This window comes from Thunnus thynnus, chromosome 12 (assembly GCF_963924715.1).
Source record: "Thunnus thynnus chromosome 12, fThuThy2.1, whole genome shotgun sequence".
Taxonomy (NCBI): domain Eukaryota; kingdom Metazoa; phylum Chordata; class Actinopteri; order Scombriformes; family Scombridae; genus Thunnus; species Thunnus thynnus.
Genome location: NC_089528.1, coordinates 10,578,982 through 10,604,183, shown reverse-complemented (window position 1 = coordinate 10,604,183; position 25,202 = coordinate 10,578,982). Strand labels below are relative to the sequence as shown.

Here is a 25,202-nt window from a genome sequence, read left to right as displayed (position 1 = left end):
GAGTCCAAATGGATTATTTGAAGAAATTCACCACAGGCTTTTCTGATATATTGTGGTCACAAGAATGGGATGGATATGAGGTCACAGTAACCTTGACCTTTAACCATCTAAATCTAATTAGATCATCCTTGATTTTAATTTAATCCAATTTTATTTATATAGCGCCAAATCACAACAGAAGTTATCTCACAGCACTTTTCACACAGAGAGGACTGTACTCTCTATTTTAAAGAGTATAGTTGATACGTTCAAGTGGACGTTTATGTCAAGTTTGAAGAAATTCCATCAAGGTGTTTCTGAGATATCACATTCATGAGAATTGGATAGACGGACAATCTGAAAACATAATGCCTCCGGCCACAGCTGTCACTGGCGCAGAGGGATAAATAACAAAAAATGTCAATCTTAGAAAACACAAATGCGAACCTCAAGGTGGCACTAAAAGAAAGGTCAGGGGCATCTGTAGGATCAGTTTCATGGAAATCCATGCAGTAATTGCAGAGATATTTAATCTGGACCAAAGCGATGCACAGACAGATATTTAGTGATTCCTAGTGCCGAGCCACTAGCATGGCTTAAAACAGAAATTGTTAATTAGAGTTTGGTTGCTGTGTATGCGTGACATATCACACACAGTTTATATTGATTTATGAGCCCCACAGAGACATTCACTCAAGAACTCCTTTAGTAAAGAAACAGTTAATGCAGCAGTGTGGAAATAAAAAGCAAACAAGCAAACACATTGATATTATCAAAATAGATTTTATTCTAGACCTTGTGATCTGAGTGATATTACAACAGTCAGATCAGGAGGCTGCGGGCTGCAACCATGCGAGTGAGAGAGAAAGAGAGTACAACGTAGGTGAGGGCAAAGACAACACAACAAAGAAAAAAAAAAATCTGTAAATTGGTATTTACATGTTCTGTGTTATAATACATCAACAATTAAATCCAGATTTTATTTTTTATTTTTGTTCATTTTGAGTACGTAGCTACAAATAAAATCAGAATTACAAAAGTTTTGAGAAGTACAAAACCTTCAAGGGCTCTCAAACATAGCAAAGATAGAATTAACGTTAGTACTTTCGATAGGAACAAAAAATAGCAAACACACTTGAATGCAGTGTAAAAAGCTTATCATCTAAAAACAAACCATTATAAAATACCATTCCACTGTCATAGACATCATTTGAAATAGTGTCTTTGTGGTACAGTCCAATCACTGTCGACTGTATTAAAGCAAACTTCAAAATAGTCTTTAGCATCAGTACAAAATTTTTTTTTCATAACAAGTAACATTCTGAACAAAACCTCTGAAATGTCTGACATGTGTATGTATGTGTGTGTGTGTGTGTGTGTATCAAGCCGTTAGGTGTTAGTTATGGCTGCGAGATGAGACCTGGAATGCCATGAAGTTGGCTTGGTTCGACTTTGACGTACCCCGAGGAGTCAGACAAGACACTATTCACCCTTTAATCCCACTGGAACGCTGCACGTTTTCTGCATCAATTCTGATTCATCTTTAAAGAGCATTTTAGCATTAGATGTGTCGACGATGGCTTGAATAAACACACCTCCCTGTTTCTCCATTTTTAAAGTGCAAAAAAAAAAAAAAACCTTCAATGGGCTGCTCTTTTAATTTCGCTATGACTGTTTAATGGTATTTTATAAAAAAGAAAACATTCCTCATGGTCACGACCCCTGGTGATGCACGAGAACATCACGCACACGCTATATTTCAAGCGTCGTTAAAATCCACCCTTAGCATACGAGTGGCATACAAAAGAATCCCCTGTGATAGCACAGATATACTCATATATATTATATGCAGATACCATGTTACATCAAGTCATATGCTGCAAGTCTGCATTTTAACAAGCACAGACTTGCCTCAATACGCCAACTCTGAACACTACAAACAAAAGCGCTGTCTATCCGTGCATAGGCCAGAACATAGCCTGTCTCCAGAGAGAGAGTGTGTGTGTATGTGTATGTGTGTGTGTGTGTGTGTGTGTGTGTTAATGCTGGGCAACAACTGCCTGACAACAGCAAACTAAAGCAGGGACTGCAGTGTGTACTAAAAGTCGACACTGGACAAGAAAGGTGCACACCGACAGCGACGAGTGAAAGTGGACGTTTGAAGCTGACTGAACGTTTTAAACTCAAACTGTGATATGAAGTCCAGTGTCGTCAATCAGCCGTTTCACATGTGATGTGAGGCGAATGCTCAGCCATGTTTAACATGGTGCGATCAAAAAACCCTGCTCCCGCAGAGGAAGTGATACTCCAGATAATGTCCTGATGTTTAATGACCGATCATGGAAACAGGACACAATTAGAACGGTTTAGTCTGATTATCATTCAGCATTGGTTCACAATGAGCCATGGATTGAGGAAACAAACACAATTATGACTATTGTTTACGTCAAATGGATACAAGCGGTTACGGGCCTAATTTCCCGGACCTACCCGCCCACCTTCCCCCTTTCTTTTTCTCTCTCTCTCTCTCTCTCTCTCCCTCCCCAGACGCTGCACTGACGCCAGAAAACGAGCTACTGCTGTGCCATGTTGCCTCACTAATGACACGAAAGCACAGCCATCTATTCGTAAGCTTAAGACACAGTTCCGGGACGAGCTCAGTTTCAGTGACGGGAACCTGAGGCTGACTGCAGCGTTGATGTCTTTCTGCCCAGCACACTGTTAGAACATGGAGATTGACACGGTGTTTAACAGCTAAAGAGATTATATCTCAGCCTTGAGGTTTCGATTTCTTTAGAGCTCTATATTAACCTGATGAATTGTGAACACCTGAAAACCATTTCTGAGGAGCTGCAAACAAAGGACAGTTCATCCTTTGATTAAACTGTTACATTTTGTTAAAAAATGGCAAAAAATGGAACACACCTATTGGATAAAAATAGACTGAAAAAAAAAACAAACCATTTCATCTTCTGAGCTATACATCTGCATTATTGAACCTTAAAGAGCGCCAAGAAATAGATGAATGGATCTCCCAATGAACAGATTTGAACACCCATTTGTAAAAGACAAACAACTCTCAACCCTCCCCCCTCTCCTCTCATCTCTCCCACCCCACATGTGATATAAAACCTACAGAGATCGGTAAAATCCAAATTCAAAACAACAATGTCCACAGGACACCAAATGCTGACATATGCAATATGCACACACCAACAGAGAACAAAAAAATCATTAAAATTCTGGTACAAAGGATAAAAAGAGGAAAGCAAGAAGGAATCCTGGTGTTTTGGTTTGCATGTGATGGGTCCAACGAGTTTGTACAGAGTGAAGAGATGCTTTCTTCCTGCAGGTCTGTGTGAGAGCAACACAAGTGTCCATACAGACCTTTTGATGCATGTACATAAGAACTGTATGTGGCGAAATTGTGGTCCTTAAATGTGTGTGTACATATGAGGGGAGGGGGGAGCGCTCCGTTTGGTTGTAATGGTGGGCCATGGCATCAGGTGGGACTACAGCAGTGTGGTGGACAGGCAGGGACAGTCAGTCATTTTGGCTATGTACACATTCGTAGTCGGTCCATGGCTCCCCCAAACGAGTGTCATTTCCTCAGGTCTAATACACAAACCTGGAAACAAGAAGGAGCAGATGGTCACTACAGTTTCAGTTCCTGTCACGTCAGGTCTGTCACTAAAACAGGCAGGTCAGATGCTTCGTTTCTCATCAATACCTTAAACGGGACATATCATGCTTTTTGCGTGTCTGTTATGATGTCGGATATCTATGCTCAACATGGTCAAAGTTCCAAAACTTGAGGTGAACGTATGTAGAAATGCTCCCTGCAAGTCAAAAGCCAGGGTCAACCTGCCCTGAACGCTTTCGTTTCAATGTTGATTTTTTTTTTCTACCTTGTTGACGGGCTGATGTCAAATCGTCATGCATACTCATAAGTAGCTGTCTGTTCCGTAGCCTTTGTTGCTAAGGGTTGTTGCTAAGGTTTTTCCATGTGTTTGCATTGTCCACTTGCATATTTTGGATCGGATTTCAACCAGAGCATGTACAGATGTATTTGAGGAGTTGACATTTCGAAAAATAAAAAGTAGTAAAATGCTACTACTATAGTTTTTTTGACATAGCCACCGGAACCAGCATCAGTCTCCTGAGAGACCAAGAGCTGACAAATCAGAGCACAGTGGGCTTATCGGGAGGGGGGCCTTAAAGAGACAGGAGCTACAACGGCCTGTTTCAGACAGAGGCTGAACTGAGGGGCTGCATAAAGGGCCAGTATGAGTTGACTTTTTAACTGTAAATCATGCAAAAATATTCCACTAGAGCCTCAGATTAAAAATATAGACCTGTAAATGTGCATAATATGTCCCCTTTAAATATTTTAGTCCCTTTCACACATAAAAGCTTCATCCAGGTCTCTTCTGGAAATTCTGAGTTTGGGTCACATGTGAATTAAATCTGATTTCCTCTATGCTTGAATTTCATGTGTTAAGAGAAATTCTTCCTGTAGTCTTCTGTAACACAAGTGTATGCAAAACGCAGAAGATTGGATGCAAATGCTTTTATGAGCATCTCATTAACCAGAATAAGCAATACCTCTATATACAGGTATTAACATGTAGAATGACGGCCCAAAAATAAAACAATAAAGTAATAATACTGTGTTATTAATCAGATACTTCCATAACAAGTTTATAATGGTGTTTATCACAGGATGCCAGTTTACCACACTCATGTGGAGTGATTGGTCATTAACCTCTTAAAGGTGGTTCATTGAGTGAGCAGTAACTCATTTTCAGGCACTGATGGCTCTATCTAGTGTTAGCCGACGGCACTGCAGCATCACCTGTCACAGTTTCAGTTCCCACTAACATCACAGCTTCAGAGAGCACAGATGTCACTGTAATTCACTGTTTCTTTACAATTAAATCTTGGTGTTGAAAACTATTTATTATAAACTAGAAATGTTGCCATTGCTGCGTGTCAGTTTTGTAAACAATCCTCCTATTGCTGACAGTATACTGAGAATCAGTCAACAATGTCATGTGACTGGTCCTTTGAGCTACATGTACATACAACACCGATGAAACAAGGAAACCTGATGTCAAAAGCACTGAACTTTCATCTCCAGCAGAGCAAAGTTTGACCTAATCGTCAACTCTGATTCTGACCAGAAGCATTTTATGACGTAATCTTACCTGGGTCAAACTTTTAATACACATTGTTGACCCTCAAACGTCTCGTGTCAGAAGGCTGGTGTGAAGGTTGTACACAGAGGCCTGGGTGCAGTGATTATGATGTGTATGACAAAACATTCTCAGGCAGCGAAACTTACAGATCCATCTGATGCGCTGGCTCCTACTTTGTCCCCTGTGGCATTCCAGCACACCTCGAAGATCCCTCCTGTCCCTCGGTAGCTGTGGACTAAAGCACCCGTCTGAAAAAACACACACACACACACACGTTAGCAATGACAGTCAGCAGCTTTATCGTAATTACGCCATACAGTTTGTAGTTATAATAGCTAGTGACGTTAAACTAATTTTGAAAAACACCTTACAACTATGTTTATTAGTGTGTGTGTGTAGTCACTGATTATCATCCCAGACCTGAGTGTTCCAGATGTGGACACATTTATCGAAGGAGCCGCTGGCGAGGTGTCTGCCATCAGGGCTGAAGGCCACGCTGTAGACGGGCTCCTGGTGGCGGGTCAGTGTGTGGATACACACCCCGCGCTCCACGTCCCACAGGCGCACTGTTGAGTCAAATGATGCGCTGGAGAGGGGGGAACAAGTGTGGGAAGGAAAGTGTCAAAGCGTCATGTTGCATAAAAATGCACTGCCATGTACCACATCATGAACTACTCAATCGCTATTGTCATTTTTCCTCCTGTTATGCATAAACTATCTCCTAATTCTGAGGGATGAATCACTACATCAGGCAGAGATGACGTGTGATCCCAGAGGCCAACAAGACACAGCTGTTTTTCCATCTCTCACTAAGATAAAAGTTGTAAAACTATCGTGTTTCAGTAACATACTCAGACACATTATGACTGTAGGGTTGTTAGATGGTAAACCTTCTCTGATCATCCTGTTATTTTTCCAGGATCTGGTGAGTCACTGTGGTATCTTTCACAAACATGTCTGAAAAGCATTCAAGATGACCATGTGGGGACTCACAACACACTCAGGCAACAGCTACAAAACACAAATGACTGCAACTGAGGCATCTCAGTCTGTTTAGCTGATCAAGATCATCAAGAGTCTAGACTAAACTTTTTATGGCAAATTGAACATGAATAATGCACTAGTAGAAACCCTGAAGTCCTTGCTGGTGTTATCAAAGAACTGCTGCTCAAATTTGATCAAAGCAGTGGACGGAGAACTTGAGCATGTCATTAAAAATTTCATACACTTCATTCGCCTTGAAACAGTGAACTGTCTCCTGGCAGCTGAGTTCTGAACATGGTGCAGACAGACAGGAGGAAGATTTTTACTCCTACTGAACAAGGCATTACAGGTGTAGCTTTGCAGTCTCACCTGGCCAGCATGAGGTTGGCGCTGGGGTTGTTGGTCCCGGGGCCTGTGGGGCTCCACTTGATGGTGTAGATTTCTTTACTGTGGGCCTGGAGGTCGTGGACACACGAGTCCTGCTTCATACTCCAGATCTACAAGGAAAAAGTAGTGATCATATGAAATCAGCTGTTAGATTGGCAATTAACACTATAAACATGTTGAATCAGGAATGTGTCTGATTAAAGCCTATATTTGAGCTTTTCTTCAGGTGAAATTCATAACATTTCCATGTATAGACTGACCTTCAGTGTCATGTCATCAGAGCAGGAGGCCAACAAGCTGCCAGTGGGATCCCACTTGATGGCGTTCACCTCATTCTACAGCAAGTAATATGAGAGTTAGAAAACAAAATTCAAACAGCAAATGTGACTGATGTACACAGGCAGAAATACTGTACACGTATGTAGATACTCATACAAATACATCTCAAGGAATTTCAGTAAATGGTTTGTAAACCAATGTCCTAATTTATCAGTTTGTCACATCAATGAGGGGGATTTTCCACTGAAATCTGGAAGTTGTTAGAACAATAGACAAGAACAATAAACCTCAGATCATAAGCTACAGTGAGCCAGTGCCAGGACTTGAATGAGCTATCCTATAATGCTTCATTGTATTTGGTGGGTGGATGGTTTTCATTTCCCTCCCTGTGAGAAAGCAGCATCCACACAGGACTCTGTCTTACCGTGTGTCCCTGGAAGGTCTTGACAGGTCTGTCCTGACCTAGCTTACACACATGGATGCACATGTCTGTGCTGCAGGAGGCAAACGTGTTGTTGCTCTGCCAGTCTACGTCCAGAGCAGGTGCTGTTGGGAGGCAGAGAGAGAGAGAGAGAGAGGGAGAGGGTGCTTAGGGCTGCTGCAGCAGTGAGGTGTGCAGGAGAGACAACAACATGAATATGATGGGCAGAATATCTTTAGAAATTTCTGAATGCCACATTGAATCTGATTATTAAACGTGCCTTTCAAACTCTTCAAACATACAGCTGAAGTGTATCTTATTATATGTACACACTACCAAGAGTATATACTCTCAACATATTTAAGGGTCTAGCCAGTCACAAAATACACAAAATAATGTCAAACATAGTGCAGAATGTTTAAAAAAAAGAGTAAAAAATGTCAGTCACAGTGTGAGAAAGGATTTGATGACATAAAAAATTCTATTTGTTATCACTTTTGTCTCAGTGCAGTTCAGCAAAAGGTAACATCTGTCTACAAACAGAAAGACTCTTGCATGAAAAGTCATGTGGAACAATACAGCTGACTCCTGTCACTCACCCGAGTGGAAAGGAAATTGTTGCTTTGCCTCTCCTGTGTGAGCGTCCCAGATAATTGTGGTCTGTGTGAAGAAGATTTCCATTATTTATACTAAACTGGCATCGCTCGTGTCAGGAAATCAATAATAGCGCCACATAAAACATAGAAAAGGTGTTCTTTTTCTCATCTAGAAAACGTTGAAAATGACACTCAGTTGACCTGAATAATGTGCACAAGCACTTCAGTGAAGATACACAGGGAAGATAATACATCACACACCTAAAGCATTTTTATATCACCATGTCAGCAGTGCTTGGGCATTAATGTGCACGCTGAAGGTGAAACTGTGCATGTCATTATACTTAAAGAACACTAGATGGCAATGTTGAACAATGTCCAAAACTAGTTGTTTGTTGCTTTTTTGTGACAGAGAGTGAGTCTTCTGACTTTTGGTGAAAATACACCTCATGTACATATCAGTCCATCACATTTTTTAATGGTGTGCAGATCCTGACATGCAGTTATACTGAGGACAGTGCATCATATCTGCACAGACCTCTCTTTTACCTACATGCACACACCATTCACATGTAATGATTAGTCAATCAACAGAGAATGAATTGACTACTACTTTAATTATCATTTTCGTAATTTTTTTCAAGCAAAAATATTTGGTGGTTACAGCTCCTTAAACGTGATGAAGTTAAGTTTTTCTGTGTCATGCATGATAGTAAACTGAGTATCTCTGGATTTTATATAGCAAGACATTTGAAGATGTCACTATAGACTCAAAACAGTAAACATTCTTCAGACATTTTATTGACAAAATGATTTATCGAGAAAATAATCTGCAGATTAATGAAAACAATTGTAAGTAGTTTCAGAATACAGCTCTTTGATGCCCATTAGCTGTTTCCTTTCAAAATAAAGTTAGGTCTGCTAGACCTTTTCCAACTCTCTAATCTTCAAGAGCAAATAGTGACCAAACTAAACAGACTTCCCTTTGTTGCTCTCTGGGAAACTGTCATTCTGGATCATGTTTGAAATAACTGTTCTTGTTAATGTTATCCCCTAGATTGGTGTGTTTTATAGATCCATAAATGCTTACTACAGGAAATACATCACAGTAAGACAGTGAGGTATTATTTCAAGGGGGCTTTAAAGTGGTAACTCTAATTAAAATGTCAGGAAACATTTGCATAGTACAAGAAACATTTATCACCCTTATTCAACGCAAAAAAATACAAAGCTAAAATCAATTTGCCTCACCTTGTCTACACCAGCACTAAGGATGAAGTTTCCTTTCTTATTCCACTTGAGTGCAAATATAGGACCTTTGTGCTGGCCCAGAGTACTGGCCAGGTTACCTGAAAATAGAAAAGCCCAATTAGAGAGGGAGAGGGCAAATATACACACATCCTTATAAAGCTGTGATGTAGTAGAAAGCTGAGCAGCTTACCGTCTTTTGTCCATATTCTAGCAAAGCCATCATATGAGCCTGTCGCTAGCAACGTACCCTCACTCTGAAACAGAGAGAATTCTCATTAGCATGCAGTCAGCTGCATAAAATCATTCTCATTTACATATTTTGGCACACAACTGTGCTTTAATTCAGTGGTATATTCCAATTTCTTAATTAGAAAGACTCACACTGAGGACCAAGTGTTTAATGGCATAAAATATTAGTGCTGATTTGGCGTTAGGCATTCACTTTTACTACTCAGGGGAAAACAGTCTGCAGCTGAGCAGCATAAAAGGCTTGTGGGAGTGACTCGCCCCCATATATCTGGCTGGAAGGAATGCCTTTAGCAGAAGTAGTGGTCACAGGCATGCACACATACACACACAAATAGATTAGATTACTAAAAACTGCAGTCAGTGGAACAGACGCACACACAATCACACACTCACATTCCAGTCTAGTGAGGTGACGTCTTTGTTGCTGGGTACGTCCTGGCCCCCTTCCCGTATGCAGTGCCTCAGAACCAGCTGGGTGGATCCGCCTGTGCTGTTCTCACTCAGGTTCCAGATCCGTGCTGTAGAGTCCCCGGACCTGCACGAGTTAAAAAAATAAAAAAAACACACATACACATATATACACAAACACAAAAGCATGAAACACGGCTTTGACTGTTAAAATCAGTATAAATGGTATAAAACTGACTAGTGTTGGTCTTGAGTAAGGTTGGGGTTTGAAAGCATTTTATTGAACCTGAACCCAATATCAAAATCTGAAATCTTTTTATATCCCTATCAAACCTTTTCACATCATCTGTTGGGGAAAAGAAGAAGGAACATTTTAAAAAGCACAAAGCATCTTAACTCTTACGTGGGTGTTGAGGATATTTGCCGTTTACGCAGTGCCTCTTAAATTACAGGACCATGAGGTAACTGCATTTTTCTCCATTTTCAGTTAATTATAAGAGGGGTGCTCATGCTTACCAGCAGGACTATGGTATACAGGACACAAACCCAGCTCGCCTCTATTGGATTGGCTACTTTTATAAATGAACACTAAATTGTTGAATTTAAAAACCAGTGTGGTCCTTGGGTTCAATCATTTATTCCTGCTAACAAAGGCTTCAATCCAAGCACTATGAAAATTACACTTAACTGTTTATTATGACTCATTTCACGGTTGGACATTTAGCTTATTTTCCATCTGGCTGCCAAACACACTTGGAAGTAGGGGTGGAGGTGTAAACATATGACATCAATGAAGGAAATAGTTGATTCAGTGAGTGGATTTGTTTGATTTTGAGATTAACAAATCTGTGTTTTTCAAACGCTGACCTTAAAATTGAAGTGTGTAATGCAATATTTGTGGGTTGGCCATATCAACTAAGGATCGCATAATGTTAACAGAACCCAACCCTACTCTTGAGGCCGTGTGTCTGGTTTTTACTAAAGCCAAACAACAAGTGGTGCAGACTGCCCGATGTGGTAAATCTGTATCAGATTTCCTGGTTGGCCATGCAGTGTTTCGATCCCAACATTAACCCATCAAAACTGTACAAGACTACATGACTTGCGAAAGATCTTACATCATAAGGCTCCTCTGAGTCGACTGAGGTGTCACTGGAGTCTTGGTTGACTAATAACTGCTTAGACGATTAGTTGTTCTTTATGGACAATAAGCCCTTCGTCATTAGTCCTTACTGGAAACCACTTCACATTTCCAACATCGCAGTAATAATCTGAAATATGCTTTGCTCTTCAATAAACACTCGACTGTAAGGGATTCTTCTGCATGATTGCGTTTATCTTGAGGGATAATGACACTGGATAAACAATGACTTTATTCAACAAAGATTTGTTTAGTGGTGATAAATGTGAAAGGACTTATGAAAAGACGCTCACTCCTCTCATGTGCCCTGAAACCCCTTTGAGAAATGTTTATTACCCTCTGAGACTTAGACCTAAATCCTACTCTTGGCCACAAACAGAACCAAAGGGACCTTTTTAGAACAAACACTGCTGTGCATTTCAAAATCAATGTGTCTGACGGCTGTTATTAAAATGGCATTTCTATTAATTGTACGGTAACCTAGAAACTGCATACTGACCCAGAGGCGAGGAGGTCGTTCACTGGGTTCCAGGCACAGATAAAAACTTCGGATTCGTGGCCCCTCAGGACAACGGCTTTACTCTGGGGGATCTCCACGTCCCGGTCCACTTCCATCATCTCTGAGTGATGATCTGCAGGAAAGACAGTAAGAAACAAAAACAAACCCTTTAAATAAAAAAAACAGTATTTATAAAGTACTGTCTTACTGTTCTGAAGGTAAGGAGGACACAGTTGCAATTTTCGGTGGTAATGGAACATAAATAAGATGTAATGAATCACTGCTTCCAGTAAAATAGCCTATTACTTTTGAAATGAATAACTGCTGTTTCCCACGACGCAGCCTTAACTTGGGTGATCTGGGAAAGTATATTAAAAGCCAGCCAAGTAAACTGCAACCAACTTGAACACTTTTTTTTTTACTGGATAGCTGATAGAATAGCTACAAACAGGACAGGGATCAATCTTGCTCTCATTAGCAAGTTTTATTCAGATGCACAGTATGTTACTGTGATTGAAACATGTTGGGGGAAGCAGGAAGCTTTGAGGGACAACAACTGGGCAGACCAGACCACATTTTCAGAGGTATGAGGAAAACACCAGCCGCTTTATGTAATACAATGTGAGCCACAGACATCTTACACAAAGCAAAATCCCAGAGCTCTACCGCAGCTGGTATGAGAGAGGGGGAGTGAACACACACACCCCAGGAAATTGGAGGTCGTAAGCATTAACTTTTCAATGATTTTTAAAATACTATAATTAATGATGGTCATACTGCCCAGCATTAATCTATCTGCAGGATAAAAAAAATAACATCCCTGACAAAAAGCATCCCTGTCAGACACATGGAAGTCAAAGTGGACAGAATCACAATAACATAACAAGAATCCCATACAACTTACACAACATCAATCAGACCATGTCAAGGCATTTAACACAAGAATAACATCCTGCATAAGATCATAAAATATGTCCACAATGTGGTCCACCAGTTTTTTTTTTCACCCAAAACACAAGAAAACACAGCTGTTTGTGTTAGGGAGCTGATCCAGAGATTGTTTACAGCTGTGAGCTCACTTACTGGCTAAGGCGTGGGATCCGTTTTCCTCCCCGTTGGCGGCGCCCTCTCCATTCTTGGTGCTTCCCTGGGGCCCTGTGCCGCTGCCACTGCCTGCTGCCGCCTGTTGCTGCTGCTGGGCCAGCTTGTCCCTGTAGGCCTGCTGTCTGGTCTGGACAACATCTGGCATCACGGCATCAATCAGAGACAGCGACTCGATGGGCCGCCCATCGAATAAGGTCCCGTCCTACACACAAAAAACATCCAACTTCATATATTTGCATTTTTATTATGTAAATAGAGAAATGTATTGTTAACAAAGGACCTTATTTTAGATCACCAAATAAACTAGAGCTGCCATGATTATCACATTACGGCAGTAACGCATTCACGTCACACCCACCGCTAGGTCAAGATGATCGGCGCTTCACCACTGAGTGAGCGGCTCAAGTGATGGGATATTAGTTAATCTCTCAGGCTTGACATAAAGAATGACTTGCCTGCTGCAATATTCCTGCTGCAAAGTTAGCGTCTTAATGACAACACTGGACTACTACAGTAATAAATGCATTCAAAACGTTTACAGGGTTTTCTCTGCCTATCTAACTCAAAGGTGGGCTGCCTTTGTATTACTGGCTGCCGCCTTTGTTGAAAATTCCACCATGTAATGTTGACAGAGAGAAAAAGGCGTAACTTAACTGTGTGCGGCGCAGCACCCTGACAGTGTACAGCACACACACGCTAGTTATCTTGTAGATCATCTTCAACACAGGCAGCGGTTGCAAGCATGTTTTGATTTAAGGACTAAACAATTACATTTGTGAGACGAACGTGAAGTTTATTGTGAACTTTCTACACTGTCACTCAGAGACTAATGTTAGCGGAACGGAGCAGTGAACTCCAGCAGAAACAAACGAGATCGGCTGACCAACACACACTACAGCATTAAACAACGTAAAATAACTCTGAGGTGAAGAAAATAACTCGGTGTTCAGTCTGTCTCACCTCAAAAACCCTGCACCCTCTTAGCGTCGGAGCTAACGGTGCAGCAGAGAGGCTGCTCTCCACTGCTTGAGACATGATGTTAATAACACAGTGGAGCACTCTGCCTCCCCCTCAGTTTGTTATTCTCATACAGGCAGGAGACTGTAAGATGCTTTCACATTAATTAATTAATTCATTAATGCAGTTGGCTTTTTAAAATATAAAAAGGCTATAGACCATTAATCTTATCTGTCAGTTCTCTTTCATATTGTATTAAGGACACCAGTGATTGTTTTGGCACACAGTATACTGGAGCAAGAGACTGAAAATAGTGCCCCTTTTTCTATTCATTCAATAGAGTTTTGAATCAAGAATCGATTCTGAAACAAATTGGCACCCAGGTAACGTGATAGTATCGAATTGGGAGATAAGCATATTATCCCAAATCAACACCATCATTTGTCACAACCTTTATTAATTAAAAGAAACGTGATTTTTTCACTTAAGTGACTGACACTCTAAAGGTGCGTGACTGCGCACACAAACTGTGTATGCTGCACCACACATGTTCTCCAGCCTTTACCACCTTTGTCTCAAAACAAATCCAGGGAAAACCCTGGTTTACCATATTAGTCTGAATATAAGGCATTTTTTTCCCCTGAAAATATGTCTGAAAAAGTGGGGCCATCTTATATTCGGTGTCTGGACAATTACGTGTTCACAACATCAGATATTCTTTTTGAATAGATAAAGTAGTGGTGTGAAACCAACTCCTACACGGAGTGTTGCATTATGTGTTGCTTGTAGCTTTAATGTTGCTACGCCAGCCAGTGTCTTTAAGTCTGTTAAGAGTGTGTTAAAGTTAGTCAGCCCTAAAAGTGTTTCATAGTCCAGTTTAACCTGCAGGACTTTCTGAAGGCTCGTGTAACATGTTTTTCTGTCACAGAAGAAATAAGTTCATGAAGAGTGAAAACGAGTCCAAAGCATCTTCTGACGTCTCAACTGCAGAAACGGAACATATCAAGCTGCCAAATACCACTGTCACAGATGATAAGGAGCTCAAAAAGACAAACAGACAGTCTTATAAATGCTAACTGCTGGAGAAAATAATTTTGACCACTCCCAAGAGCCTGGTAGGAGAGTGTGTGAGTATGTAACTACACTATGATGTAAGTTATATTCAAAAAGTATTTTCCTAAAAACAGGTGTTGGAAAAGGGGGGGCTGTCTTATAATTGGGGTCACCTTGTGTTCGGGCAAATACGGTATTTAGGAACAAATTATTTTACTACATCGGAAGTTGAATTTTTTCTTCTTTTTTTTTTTAATGGCGGTAACTGCAACAGTTGAATGGCTTCACTAATTTGTGCAGTAAAATATCAATCAATACCGTGACAGCTCTATAAACAACCAAATACACTACAGTGTAAACAACAGACACACTTAATGCTGACATTGCAGCATACCTGCCAGTACACTGCAAGGTTACACCAATTAGTAGCTGCCGATGTGAAGGTGGTGACTGACCTCATTGATGCTGACTTCAGCCTCCACATACTGCAGGCCCTTCTGGATGATGGAGATGAGGGCAGCAGGGGGCACCAGGGCTCCATTGATGTTGGATTGGCTGATGTGGCTCTCTATGCCAAAGGTGAACGCTGAGTGGGAGAAGCCTGGAGGAGACAAAAATAATTTGGAAAGTAGGATGGAGTTTAATTACAGAGAGTCAAGAGCAGCAGCTTATAATATTACATTTGAATGAATGTTTTTAAATTAGTGAAACCACCATAACTGCATGCAACGAGTTCCTTACCAGAGTGCATTTCTGTCCGACCTACCTGACTCTTGCAGGTATCTGTAAACCAGGAAATTGACCTCATCACTGCTTATGCTCATTTTTAGTCCTGGTGATTAAACCATTGGGTCAGCACAGGATAGGAGCCTGTGAAAGCAAACCGCAGAGCAGAGAGTCTTGCTTACTCAGAGTTGGTGGTATTACACACCATAGAATTGGGCTGAAAGAAAGTTTTATTTGTATCTTCATCATACATGTGCAGTAACACCCCCCAGAAACATAAATGGATGGTAAAATGTGACATGACATGTCGGAGCACTGAGCCAGGTGTAAGAGAGAGCTGTCACACAGCGAGGATGGTGTTACACTACACGCTAACGACGTAACTCACTACCAAACTGGCACACATGATGAAAACAGAGAACAGGAAGAGGTTGAAGAAATAACACATCACCTCGCTTGACCTAGATCGCGCAACTTCAAAACAGTGAAGTAGACAAACACAAGCTGTGTTCTGCCATTTGATAAATAATGATGTTTTGTTCTTGTCTACTTCTGGTGGCAGCAGAAGCCTCCAGGCTCCAGGCAGGGCACCCGTTTCCATTCATTAACCTACAACTGGAAATAATTACAAGCCGTCTTCACGAGCCAGGCAGGGTACTTTGGACTAAAACATCTGGAATAGAAGGACTTTAAACCTCAGCAAAAACAGATCCTACAGTGCTTGCGTCCGGGCTCCATATTTATTCATGCACAACCCGCACTGTTTAAATGGGACTATGGAAATAAACAGGGGGTCTGGATGAAGGACAGAACCTCCAGTGTTTCCATCATGCCAGCCTGCTGAAAGAGTCAACATGTCTCCTGTCGCATCCCGGAGGCAGAGATCCAAGACCAACTGAACCAAGAGGCCTGGAATCTAGTAGAAGCCCTTCGGCAATCCCTGACAAGGTGGTCACAAAGTCCTGATGGTTAAAAGTTTCTCACACTGAAGCGCTATTACAACAACTCAACAAATGGCTGTAAGAAATCAGATTATGTCACAGCTGACTAATGCTCTGTTAAGGATGCACTAACTATGAAAAACAGCATAAATTGAACACAAAATATCCTTTTTCCACAGCACTTTTAAAAACTGTGTATATATGATCTTATGGTGCATTGTGTTTGTCCATTACATTTTGGTTTAGGTGCACTAAAAGCATGTTTTGTTATAGCACTCTTGCTTACATGACACTACCCTGCTTTCAAAGGGTGCTGGCAAAATGTCATCACCATGCAAGTGACGCAGGAGCAGTGAATGGGGTCAGAGCTCAGTTACGAGATCAGGTCGACCAATTTATCTGGCTGACATAATGTCGGCCGTGTTATGAACATCAGTACTGATCAATCTCTCTATCTATATCTTTTTCTATTTAAAGACAAAATGGAGTGTATTTCTCCAGGGGAGTGATCTAGCTGCTAACTGGACACAGTAATTACACATGATCAATCATTTATGTTCAAGTCTATTTTAAAGTTTATCAACTTAATACTTCAGAATAGCAACTCTGCAATATTCAGGGCTATGAAGTAGCTGCCTGACAAACCAAGATTAGCTCAAGTAGCTAGAATGCAGAGCTCTCGAAGATACAGTTTACATACCAGTACTAAACTCACTGACATTAGTCTCACATTACCAGACTTATGTCCACACTACATTTGCACTGTGCCAATGTAGGTCTGGCACTGAGAACGTCTGCATTTCTTGCACACATAACTGACTGAGGAGGATGCTGGGTACAACCTTGTCTAAGCGGCAGTTAAATTAGTTAGAAGGTTCACTTGTCCAGCAGGAAGATTTTCTTGTTACTGACTAACATTAGTGTAAAGGTTGTAATCTTTATGATTCTGAATACATTTTAAAGATGTTTAACAGAGTATCAAGTGTATGTTTCAGGGTCCGAAATTAACACCCACCAAGCGCCAAATGTGGGTAGATTTTCCGTTTGGCGATTAAATCTCAGAAGGCTATCTGCCACGCTGGCGGCTGAATGTTTGGACCAAAATAGTCATGTAATAAAATATCTGGCATGACAGCTCAAAGGAAATTACTCATGTTTGTCCCTATACAGTGTAGACATGCACACTGTATGTGTTTTTTACGCACGTCTACACAGTGCTGTGTAACTGTAGGAGCACTCGAGATGGTTGTGGGAACACCAGCCACACACTGTCTCGAGCGCTCTTAGTTTTGCGGCACTGTTTGCCGTTGAAATCAGCTACTTGACAATGCAGCTTTCTGCTAAACTTTCACTGTCTGCTGCTAGCTACCATTAATTAAATAGCTATTACGTGGCAACATTTACAAGGAGTAAGTATAAGTGACACAAAAAGGCAATTTGTTATTTTAGCTGGTGAAAAATACGCTTGGCCGGTGGATTTTTTTCATCTATTAGTCCCCTTGGCAGGTGAGTCAATAAGTTAATTTCAGACACTATATGTTTTGAATTCTTAGTATGTGATTTTGAATGCAATTTCACAGGAATTTTGAAAAGAGTAATTTCAAAATAACAATTACTTAAAAAACAATCACAATTTGACTGCATTTCTTAAATTAAGAAAAAGGGGGGTTCACATTTACAAATGAGTCAACTGGAAAAACTCAGACGTTAGCCAGAGACAAATACATCTACACTCATTTACAGTATGCAGGATATCTCTGTAAACAGCAATCAGATTTGTGAAGATATTCTATAAATGCTTTGCTGCTTTGGAGCTCATCCAATATAAAATATGGTTTCAAGCTGTTTCACAACTGCAGTATTCAACAGATTTCAACATGCTCCCATATGATACAAATTTCAACTGAAAGCCAAAGTGTGCTGAATCAGTGCCACACTCCAGTGCCAAACCTTGTCCAGACCCACCAGATGTACAATACAGCAATTGTGCAGTGAAACCACCAAACTAATAACACAACTCCCATCAATCCCACATTTCCAAAACAGCGATGAAATACCACCAGTGTTCTGCTGCCTTTTTAATAAGTGTCAGTCCATGTTGATTATTTGTGTTCTAACAGGCTACAGTCCTATAAGATCAAGTAAGTTAAAGCCAGTAACCTAATCTCCACTTACTGAAGCCACAATAACCCCTTCTCCTATGTATACTGTACCCCCAGCTCATTGTTGAAACAACTAGATATTCAGGATATTCATTACATTTATATGAATGCTAATAGTTCCACTGACAACCGATTACAGCAAGGCTCCTGATTACTGCAACTGTAACACATTAACTAGGTTACATTAGTAATATTAAGGTGCTTTCAGACAGCAAGCAGTGCTGCTGTGACTGCCGCCAGCCAGTGTCAGGGTTCTGTATTTTGAATTGGCGGTAGGAGGGTGCAACGCCAACGCAGCTAAATAAATCAGGTGCAAAAGAGAGGCAACTGTTAGTAATATGACACAAATCAAAGTTTTGCGAACTAATAATGTTTTTCTTTTGTTTATTGGCCCAAACCAGATAATAAAACTTTTAAGCTGATGTTGCTCCAAGACCATTTCTCCTCATTTATATGTTTGTTCACTGATGGTGGAGAGATGTATGATTCAAACTTGGATACCTATAAAATTAGCTCCTGTATCATTTCCCTCGCTGTAGTTTCTACGGCTGAGATGGTCACATGCTAAGCCGCTACGTCAAGTTTAAAAAACATCATCAGCTCCAACAACAGTGGCAAATAACCATTTTTATTGGAAACAACGGAGGGTGCAGCATCAACTGCTCACTGTCTGAAAGCACCTTTAAGATGAAAATTGGAGTGAGCATATCTCAATTAACAAACAGACATGTTAATGATGTGTCCCAAGATTTTCTTGTGACGTCTTTAATATGAGGTGTAAAGCTTTATTTATACTCCCGAATGGACATGTACACGGACTGCTGCGGACAACACGGACGAGTAGTTGTTCTGTTTATACTACCTTCCGGGGTCTGCTTGGGGGACGCGTTCCACACATGCGCAGTAGATCAGCATTGTGACCGCGCGCACTGGTGCAGACAGGTCTGTGCGGACACAACAAATTGCAGGCGCAGATGTCCGCACAGAGCCTACATGTGCACTCGCTGATGACGAAATTTACGTCACGCAGACCCTCGCAGACACGGAAAGTACAATGTCAGCTTTAGTCTTTAGTCACTCCTGTAGTGTTCACTGTCCTCCCGCTAGTTGGATACAAAGCAATCATCTTCTCTTTATGACTCCTGACACATGACCATGGGGGACCAGATAGCAGAATAAACATCAAGCAAGAAGAAGAAGAAGCAAAATAAGACCTATACAGGTGAATTAAAAAACAATAAAAACTGCGATACACTACCCATGTGATCAAGATATCTTCAGATGCGCATCATTGCTCTGTTGTCCTCAGCAAGAACTCTCAGCCCCTGAGAGAAAGAGAAAAGAAAATGACCATCTCTTCCAGCTCCAGAAAAATATTTAACATCAGATTAACGATAAAAATTTCAGTGTTTCTTCAGAGTGAAATCACCTGCGTTCAGACGACTAGAAAAAAATTCTAACATAGTGTAACTAAATTTTCAATTATTTTAACTAATATCGCTATGAATATATCAATACACAAGAGAAGCAATCATTCATTTCTCTCAGTTTTCTCCTTGGCATGCCTTTTTACACATTAGAAAACCTCCTAGCATATACCTTGGTAATCTGCCTCGACTTTTAATGATGAAGTAACGCTTTTTGCATTTAAATACATACATTATTATACATATTGCTCAATCAGCATGAGAAACATACAGGAACCGCGATACAATCACAGAAGATGGGATTTCCCTCTCAGCACTGAGACAAGTGACTTTGATTAAATGGACATTTTAGCAGAGGTGTGTCAGAGTAGGTGAAAAGGCAGCCAGAGGAAAGTGTTATGTACAATGGGGTGTGTCACCAATCAATGACAGAAACTGGGTCAGCATTGTAGAAAGCCAAACAGCCAGTGTATATCTGTGCTGTGCACAGTGTAACTATCTCAGCAGGACTGTAATTAAAGGGGAAGTATGCTTATGTGTTATATAAAGGAAATGAAACACAGACGTGGCATTATTAATCTAATTTAAAAGACACATTTTAGACGTCTTCAATATTACCCAACAAGCTCACTTCTGTTAACAAATCACCAACATGGATAAAGGATTGTGGTGTTTTACTCCCATTTTAAATGTAGCTACATTCAACTGCGTCATTCAGATTTTGTTTTGCCGCGTTTACGGTAGAAAAGTCGTCTGTGTGTCTGCAGGCCTGGTTCTGTTGTTCCTCTTAAGCTCAAGTTGATTTCGTGTTCAAGTTATGTCACCATGCTGATATACCGGCAGCTAAATGAACAAGACAGCATGGCATGTTAGTTACTTGCCCATCCCCCACATACGGTGGCGAGTGAATGGGCTGAACAAATTACAGTGTGTGTACATTAACCGACACGCTGTTTGTGGTGTGTAGCGTTAGTCACCAGCTCCGGTTTATACCAATGAATGACTCAAATGCACTTTATTCCTTTTAAGACAACCGTGAATAAAATACCAACTCTACTAATAATAGAAAAGTAACGCAGCAGCATATTTATGCAGTAACTCGTTACTGATGTGTCCACATGTCATGGGTCACTAGTGAGTGGATGTACGGAGAAATGGGAACGGGCTTTATCGGCGCTTGCCTTCTTAGTAATTGTTAAGTAAACACGCATTACTTTCGTCCTCTTGTTATTTACTTTACTAATTGGTGTAATTAGTAGTTTATTATTTACAACCCATGTAGCGGTGTCCAGACTGTGAGCTAAGTAACATTAGCCAGTCAGGCAAGGCGGTCTCACATTTGCATCATTTGGTGTGGGTCACCAACAGTTAAGTTAGCTACCAAACTAACCCCATTAAGGCTATACATGTTAGCGTTATATTTTAATTATTTTACAACGCACTTGGCTGCAATACCGTTAAAGTTAGCTTTCTTTAGTTAAAAAGCATTTAAAATAAAAAACCGTCAGCTCGCTATCATTCTAACCTGCTAACAAGCTAGCGAGCTAGCTAACACTACCATGCTATGCTAATGACAGTGTCGCTACAATCTCGTACCTACTTGGGTTAAACCTTTCAATAGACGATATCTTCCACAGCTCGTGTGTTCAAATCAGACAGTGTTATCTCTTTAATCGATTGGAAGACTGATCGTTTTCGCACATAACGTTACATCAACTATCGTGAGGTTATAATATTAAAGCTGAAGCCAGGCGGTAAGAAGCCAGCAACGGCTATTCGACACAGCGGACTGACTCGACATGCACAAATGAGCTGCCTGTAAATACTGTTATTTCACTGAAGCTCAATGTAAAGCTTAACCCGTGACGGCGGCAATTTATTCGATCTCCTCGGTCGAAAACTGTAACGAATATCTTATGTAAGCATCGTGGCTTTTAGATCCATGTTGCTCGACAGCATTTAATTCCTATTTGCTAGCGAGCGGAACTATGATATATCGCTACATCGGTAACTAACCTATTTTCGAAAAGCATCAAACACCACCTCGTGGTATGAAAAAGATGAAAGCCGTCCTTCAGCGTTGATTAAATATTAGATCCTGGTCCGTTTGACAGGTTCACAGAAAAATGGAGCCACATTTCCTCGTTGAAACCGACCAATGAGATGAAAAAGAAAAAAAAAATACCGAGGCCTCTGGAAGTTTGTCCCGCAGCCAAGGACCAGTCATAACAACAGAGCCCTCGCCCATCCCCCACTACACCTCATTTTTGCTTGTCTGGTCACCACTAGCCATGGATTAATGACACCCCACCCCCCTATCCTTTGCTCAGTCATTCAGACTGGGAAAGTCAACAACAAGCTTACATCATCATTGCAATCTGTGTTTTACACAGATTTTTTTTTTTTTTTTTTTTTTTTTTTTTTTTTTTTTTTTAGCTGGACACATAATCCATAATCATATTCATTTCCCCAATGTCCCCAATGAAGATTATTGCCTGAAAATATTCATGCTGTACCCTGATAATTAAAGATTTATGAAATATCAGTGATTCACTTTACCAAAAATTGGCTGCTGACCTTCAGGATTCAATATAATGTATCCTCTGTCACAATGTAACTTGTGCAAATGTGATTAAGTGACTGCCCCCCATGTAAGTGGCTGCCTCCGCCTTTCCTATGTGAGATGATGACATATCATGAAATGCTTTATCGGGGACCATTACATTAGTCGTACAACCGCAGCAACTGTGCAGCATATTCAGTACATCTTTTGTTGCTGTGTTGTTGTTGTTCTTATTGTTGTTGTTTTTGTTACTACAAATGTAAGAATCTCTGCTGGGAACACAGATGCACTTCCAACATCCCCTCTTTATCTCTCACCCCCTGTGCATCTTCACAAACACAAGAAAACCAGAGAACAACCACAACATCAAAATAATGTGGGTAATTATATGCGACAAATAATGTATCATCGTAAAAACATGGTTTTGCATATCCTCTTACGCTAAGTCAACATTGATAATATTGCAGGAGTACAGTATTTGCATGCAATCAGATAGTAAAAGTCGAAAAGGTTCAAATTTGTTTGTATATCCGCTCTGTGATCTAGTCTACACACAGTGTTGTTGAGTGATGGATTTGACTGTAGCATGAGCTACAGTCCACATATTTTTTTCCTTGCTACCTCCCAGGCCCTGAGCTGTTTGATCCTCCCACTCAATTATTTCAGTGCTCATCTGGCCCTTTGTCAACATTCTTGCAACTCGTCCACCAGAGACCTCCCAGTCTAATATCCTGTGCCACACAATCACAAATATGGAAGAGTGATAGGGTATCGCAATGCATTGTAACCTTCTTCACACAGAACGAAAACTGGGAGGACGGTTTTGACAGCACATACGTTGACACTTATAAGGTTTGGATTTTGATAGGCTAAATCAGTGCAAACAAAATAAGTACAAAAGCGGTTTCAGTTTTATTGCTGTTTTCCTCTATTAGCTCAATTAAGTGTGATTTCCTACATTCTGCCTCGCTTCTTTCTCCTCAAGCCAGAAGAAACTGAAATATGTGCTCCATCGCTCCCACTGTGTGAGGGAGTTTTGGCTGCCAGAAAAGAAATGCGAGGCAAATTCCTCCTTTCCGATGCCAGGCTTTACACAATTTATGATTCACTCTAGGGGCAAATATTGTGAATTGAATCACCTCTTCTTGTGTGACTGAAAATTCTACTCATCCATTTTTACATACATATACAGTACATGCACATACTGTATACCATACATAAAAAATAGAAAATACATCTCTGCCTGAATTCCTAAATCTTTAAGTTAGGTTTGTGCTGCCGTAGTAGCTCTATCATTCTCAATAGATCATAGACATAAAAATGAGATTAGCACAGTTTCCCTCCATAAATGTGAGAGTAGAAGGAGTACAGCAGTATGGTATCTATGTGGAGGTGGGGAACTAATCTGTATGAGGTTGCTAGGGATGCGAGCACAGCGGCAACACTGATAAATATGTGCTGGACCTGTTGGCATTGTGTAATTGCTTGGATACAGCCACACAAGTGGCAGCAAGCTTTATCAACTGCCTTAGCAACAGCAGCATTGCCTATTCATTTTCATGTGTGCTTGTTTGTGTGTGTACAGAAGAAGAAAGGAAATGAACTGGAGATTACTGTAGAGGCTATATCTGAGATATCTGAGATCTGGGCAGGTGGTGTAAGATCTTCAAGGCAATGCCTAATTTTCTTGGAAAAAAAATGTCATGCTATCAATATTAACAGGATATCGGTGATTCTTTTTTTAAATGTGTAAACCCCTTTGAATATGTAACGCCTGCTTTTGGGATTCTCTGTTGCAAGTGTGCATGCACAGAATACAAACTCCGACAGGCTGATGATTTGTTTTTTCCTCATTGAGGGTGCAGATGTTTACGAGAGCATCTAATGAAAGATCAGAAGCACGATGAAAAACATGTACACTGGAGAGTCCCAGCCTTCCACTCTATTATATCTTCCAGCAGACTGATAAACAGCAGCACTGGTGACACTGCACTCAGTCACCGCATAAATATTAATAACTCTCCCCGATATGCAATTCATTATAACATCAATTCATATTGAACGAGACTAGCTTGACCTAATAACTGTAACACATCTAACTTAAAATTCATCTCGCATGCATCATTAGCACGAGATGGTGAGCAACAGAAAAAGAGGAAAAGGGAGCAAGAGAAGGGACTGCATCTTGGCTTTAGTTGCCTGCTCAGCAAGAGCTATTTTTAGATCAGGAGAAACAAAGAAACAGAATCGCCTTTCATCCCCCCTGTAACAACATCGTTTCACCTCCAAATGTGGCATTCGAAGACAGTCTGCACTTCTTTGTAGCTATGTTTAGGTCTAACCTCAAATAAATACTCATGCCTTACCATGTGCCCTTGAGTCTTTTTTTTTTCTTCTCATCCTGCTATATTTGTGCATGTGTTTTCCTGCTGACTTACTGTATGCAATGGGAATGTTATTTCTTAAGGCTAAATCAGTGACCAGGGTATAATTAAAAGGGAACATATCTGAGCTAAGAGGCAGGAAGGAGGTCTGGAGTTCTTTGGGGAGATGGTCTTCTAATACACTGTATTCTCTGGTCAGCAGCTGGATGGAGCTCACAGGAAGTAAAGTGATGAGCAGTGTGCACCTTCTTACACAATCTGATCTGCTGTTGCTGCTGCTATAAGGGACATACTTTCCTAATCACACACATACACACACACACACACACACACACACACACACACACACACACACACACACACACACACACACTAAGGGGAATGAGTAATGACTGCAGCCAAGATGGCTCATCAGCTAGGGTCTGCGAGGGAAAATCCCCCAGCTGGTCAGACCAGTACTGTCCTGGAAATGACTGCCTACAGAGAGGACATA

General features: G+C 40.8%; 1 protein-coding gene across 3 annotated transcripts; it reads right to left on the bottom strand.

Annotated features, from left to right (window-relative positions):
• Window positions 1–746: 746 nt before the first annotated feature.
• On the bottom strand, window positions 747–22,009 carry tbl1xr1b (TBL1X/Y related 1b). Of its 3 annotated transcripts, none has more exons than XM_067605337.1 (16): window positions 21,779–22,009; window positions 19,594–19,660; window positions 15,273–15,376; window positions 14,962–15,107; window positions 12,476–12,698; window positions 11,393–11,525; window positions 9,738–9,879; window positions 9,286–9,349; window positions 9,096–9,193; window positions 7,848–7,908; window positions 7,252–7,373; window positions 6,809–6,883; window positions 6,531–6,658; window positions 5,598–5,763; window positions 5,324–5,425; window positions 747–3,607 (listed from the first exon to the last, which is right to left on the bottom strand). In XM_067605337.1, the coding sequence occupies exons 3-16, from the start codon at window positions 15,328–15,330 to the stop codon at window positions 3,581–3,583; spliced, it is 1,545 nt and encodes a 514-aa protein (XP_067461438.1). In that variant the 5' UTR covers window positions 15,331–15,376; window positions 19,594–19,660; window positions 21,779–22,009; the 3' UTR covers window positions 747–3,580. The 3 variants fall into 3 exon arrangements, with proteins under 3 accessions (XP_067461438.1, XP_067461439.1, XP_067461437.1); XM_067605338.1 differs by lacking the exon at window positions 21,779–22,009 and adding an exon at window positions 21,359–21,564; XM_067605336.1 differs by lacking the exon at window positions 21,779–22,009 and adding an exon at window positions 21,363–21,564.
• Window positions 22,010–25,202: the final 3,193 nt, after the last annotated feature.

Excerpts from the sequence above, each read along its gene's own strand:
- tbl1xr1b (XM_067605337.1), bottom strand. The coding sequence starts at position 15,330 with ATGAGCATAAGCAGTGATGAGGTCAATTTCCTGGTTTACAGATACCTG. Across the intron at positions 11,526-12,475 it reads CGGATCCCACGCCTTAGCCA|ATCATCACTCAGAGATGATG; the intron begins GTAAGTGAGCTC and ends TCTTTCCTGCAG. Across the intron at positions 5,764-6,530 it reads GCCAACCTCATGCTGGCCAG|CGCATCATTTGACTCAACAG; the intron begins GTGAGACTGCAA and ends CCCCCTCTCCAG.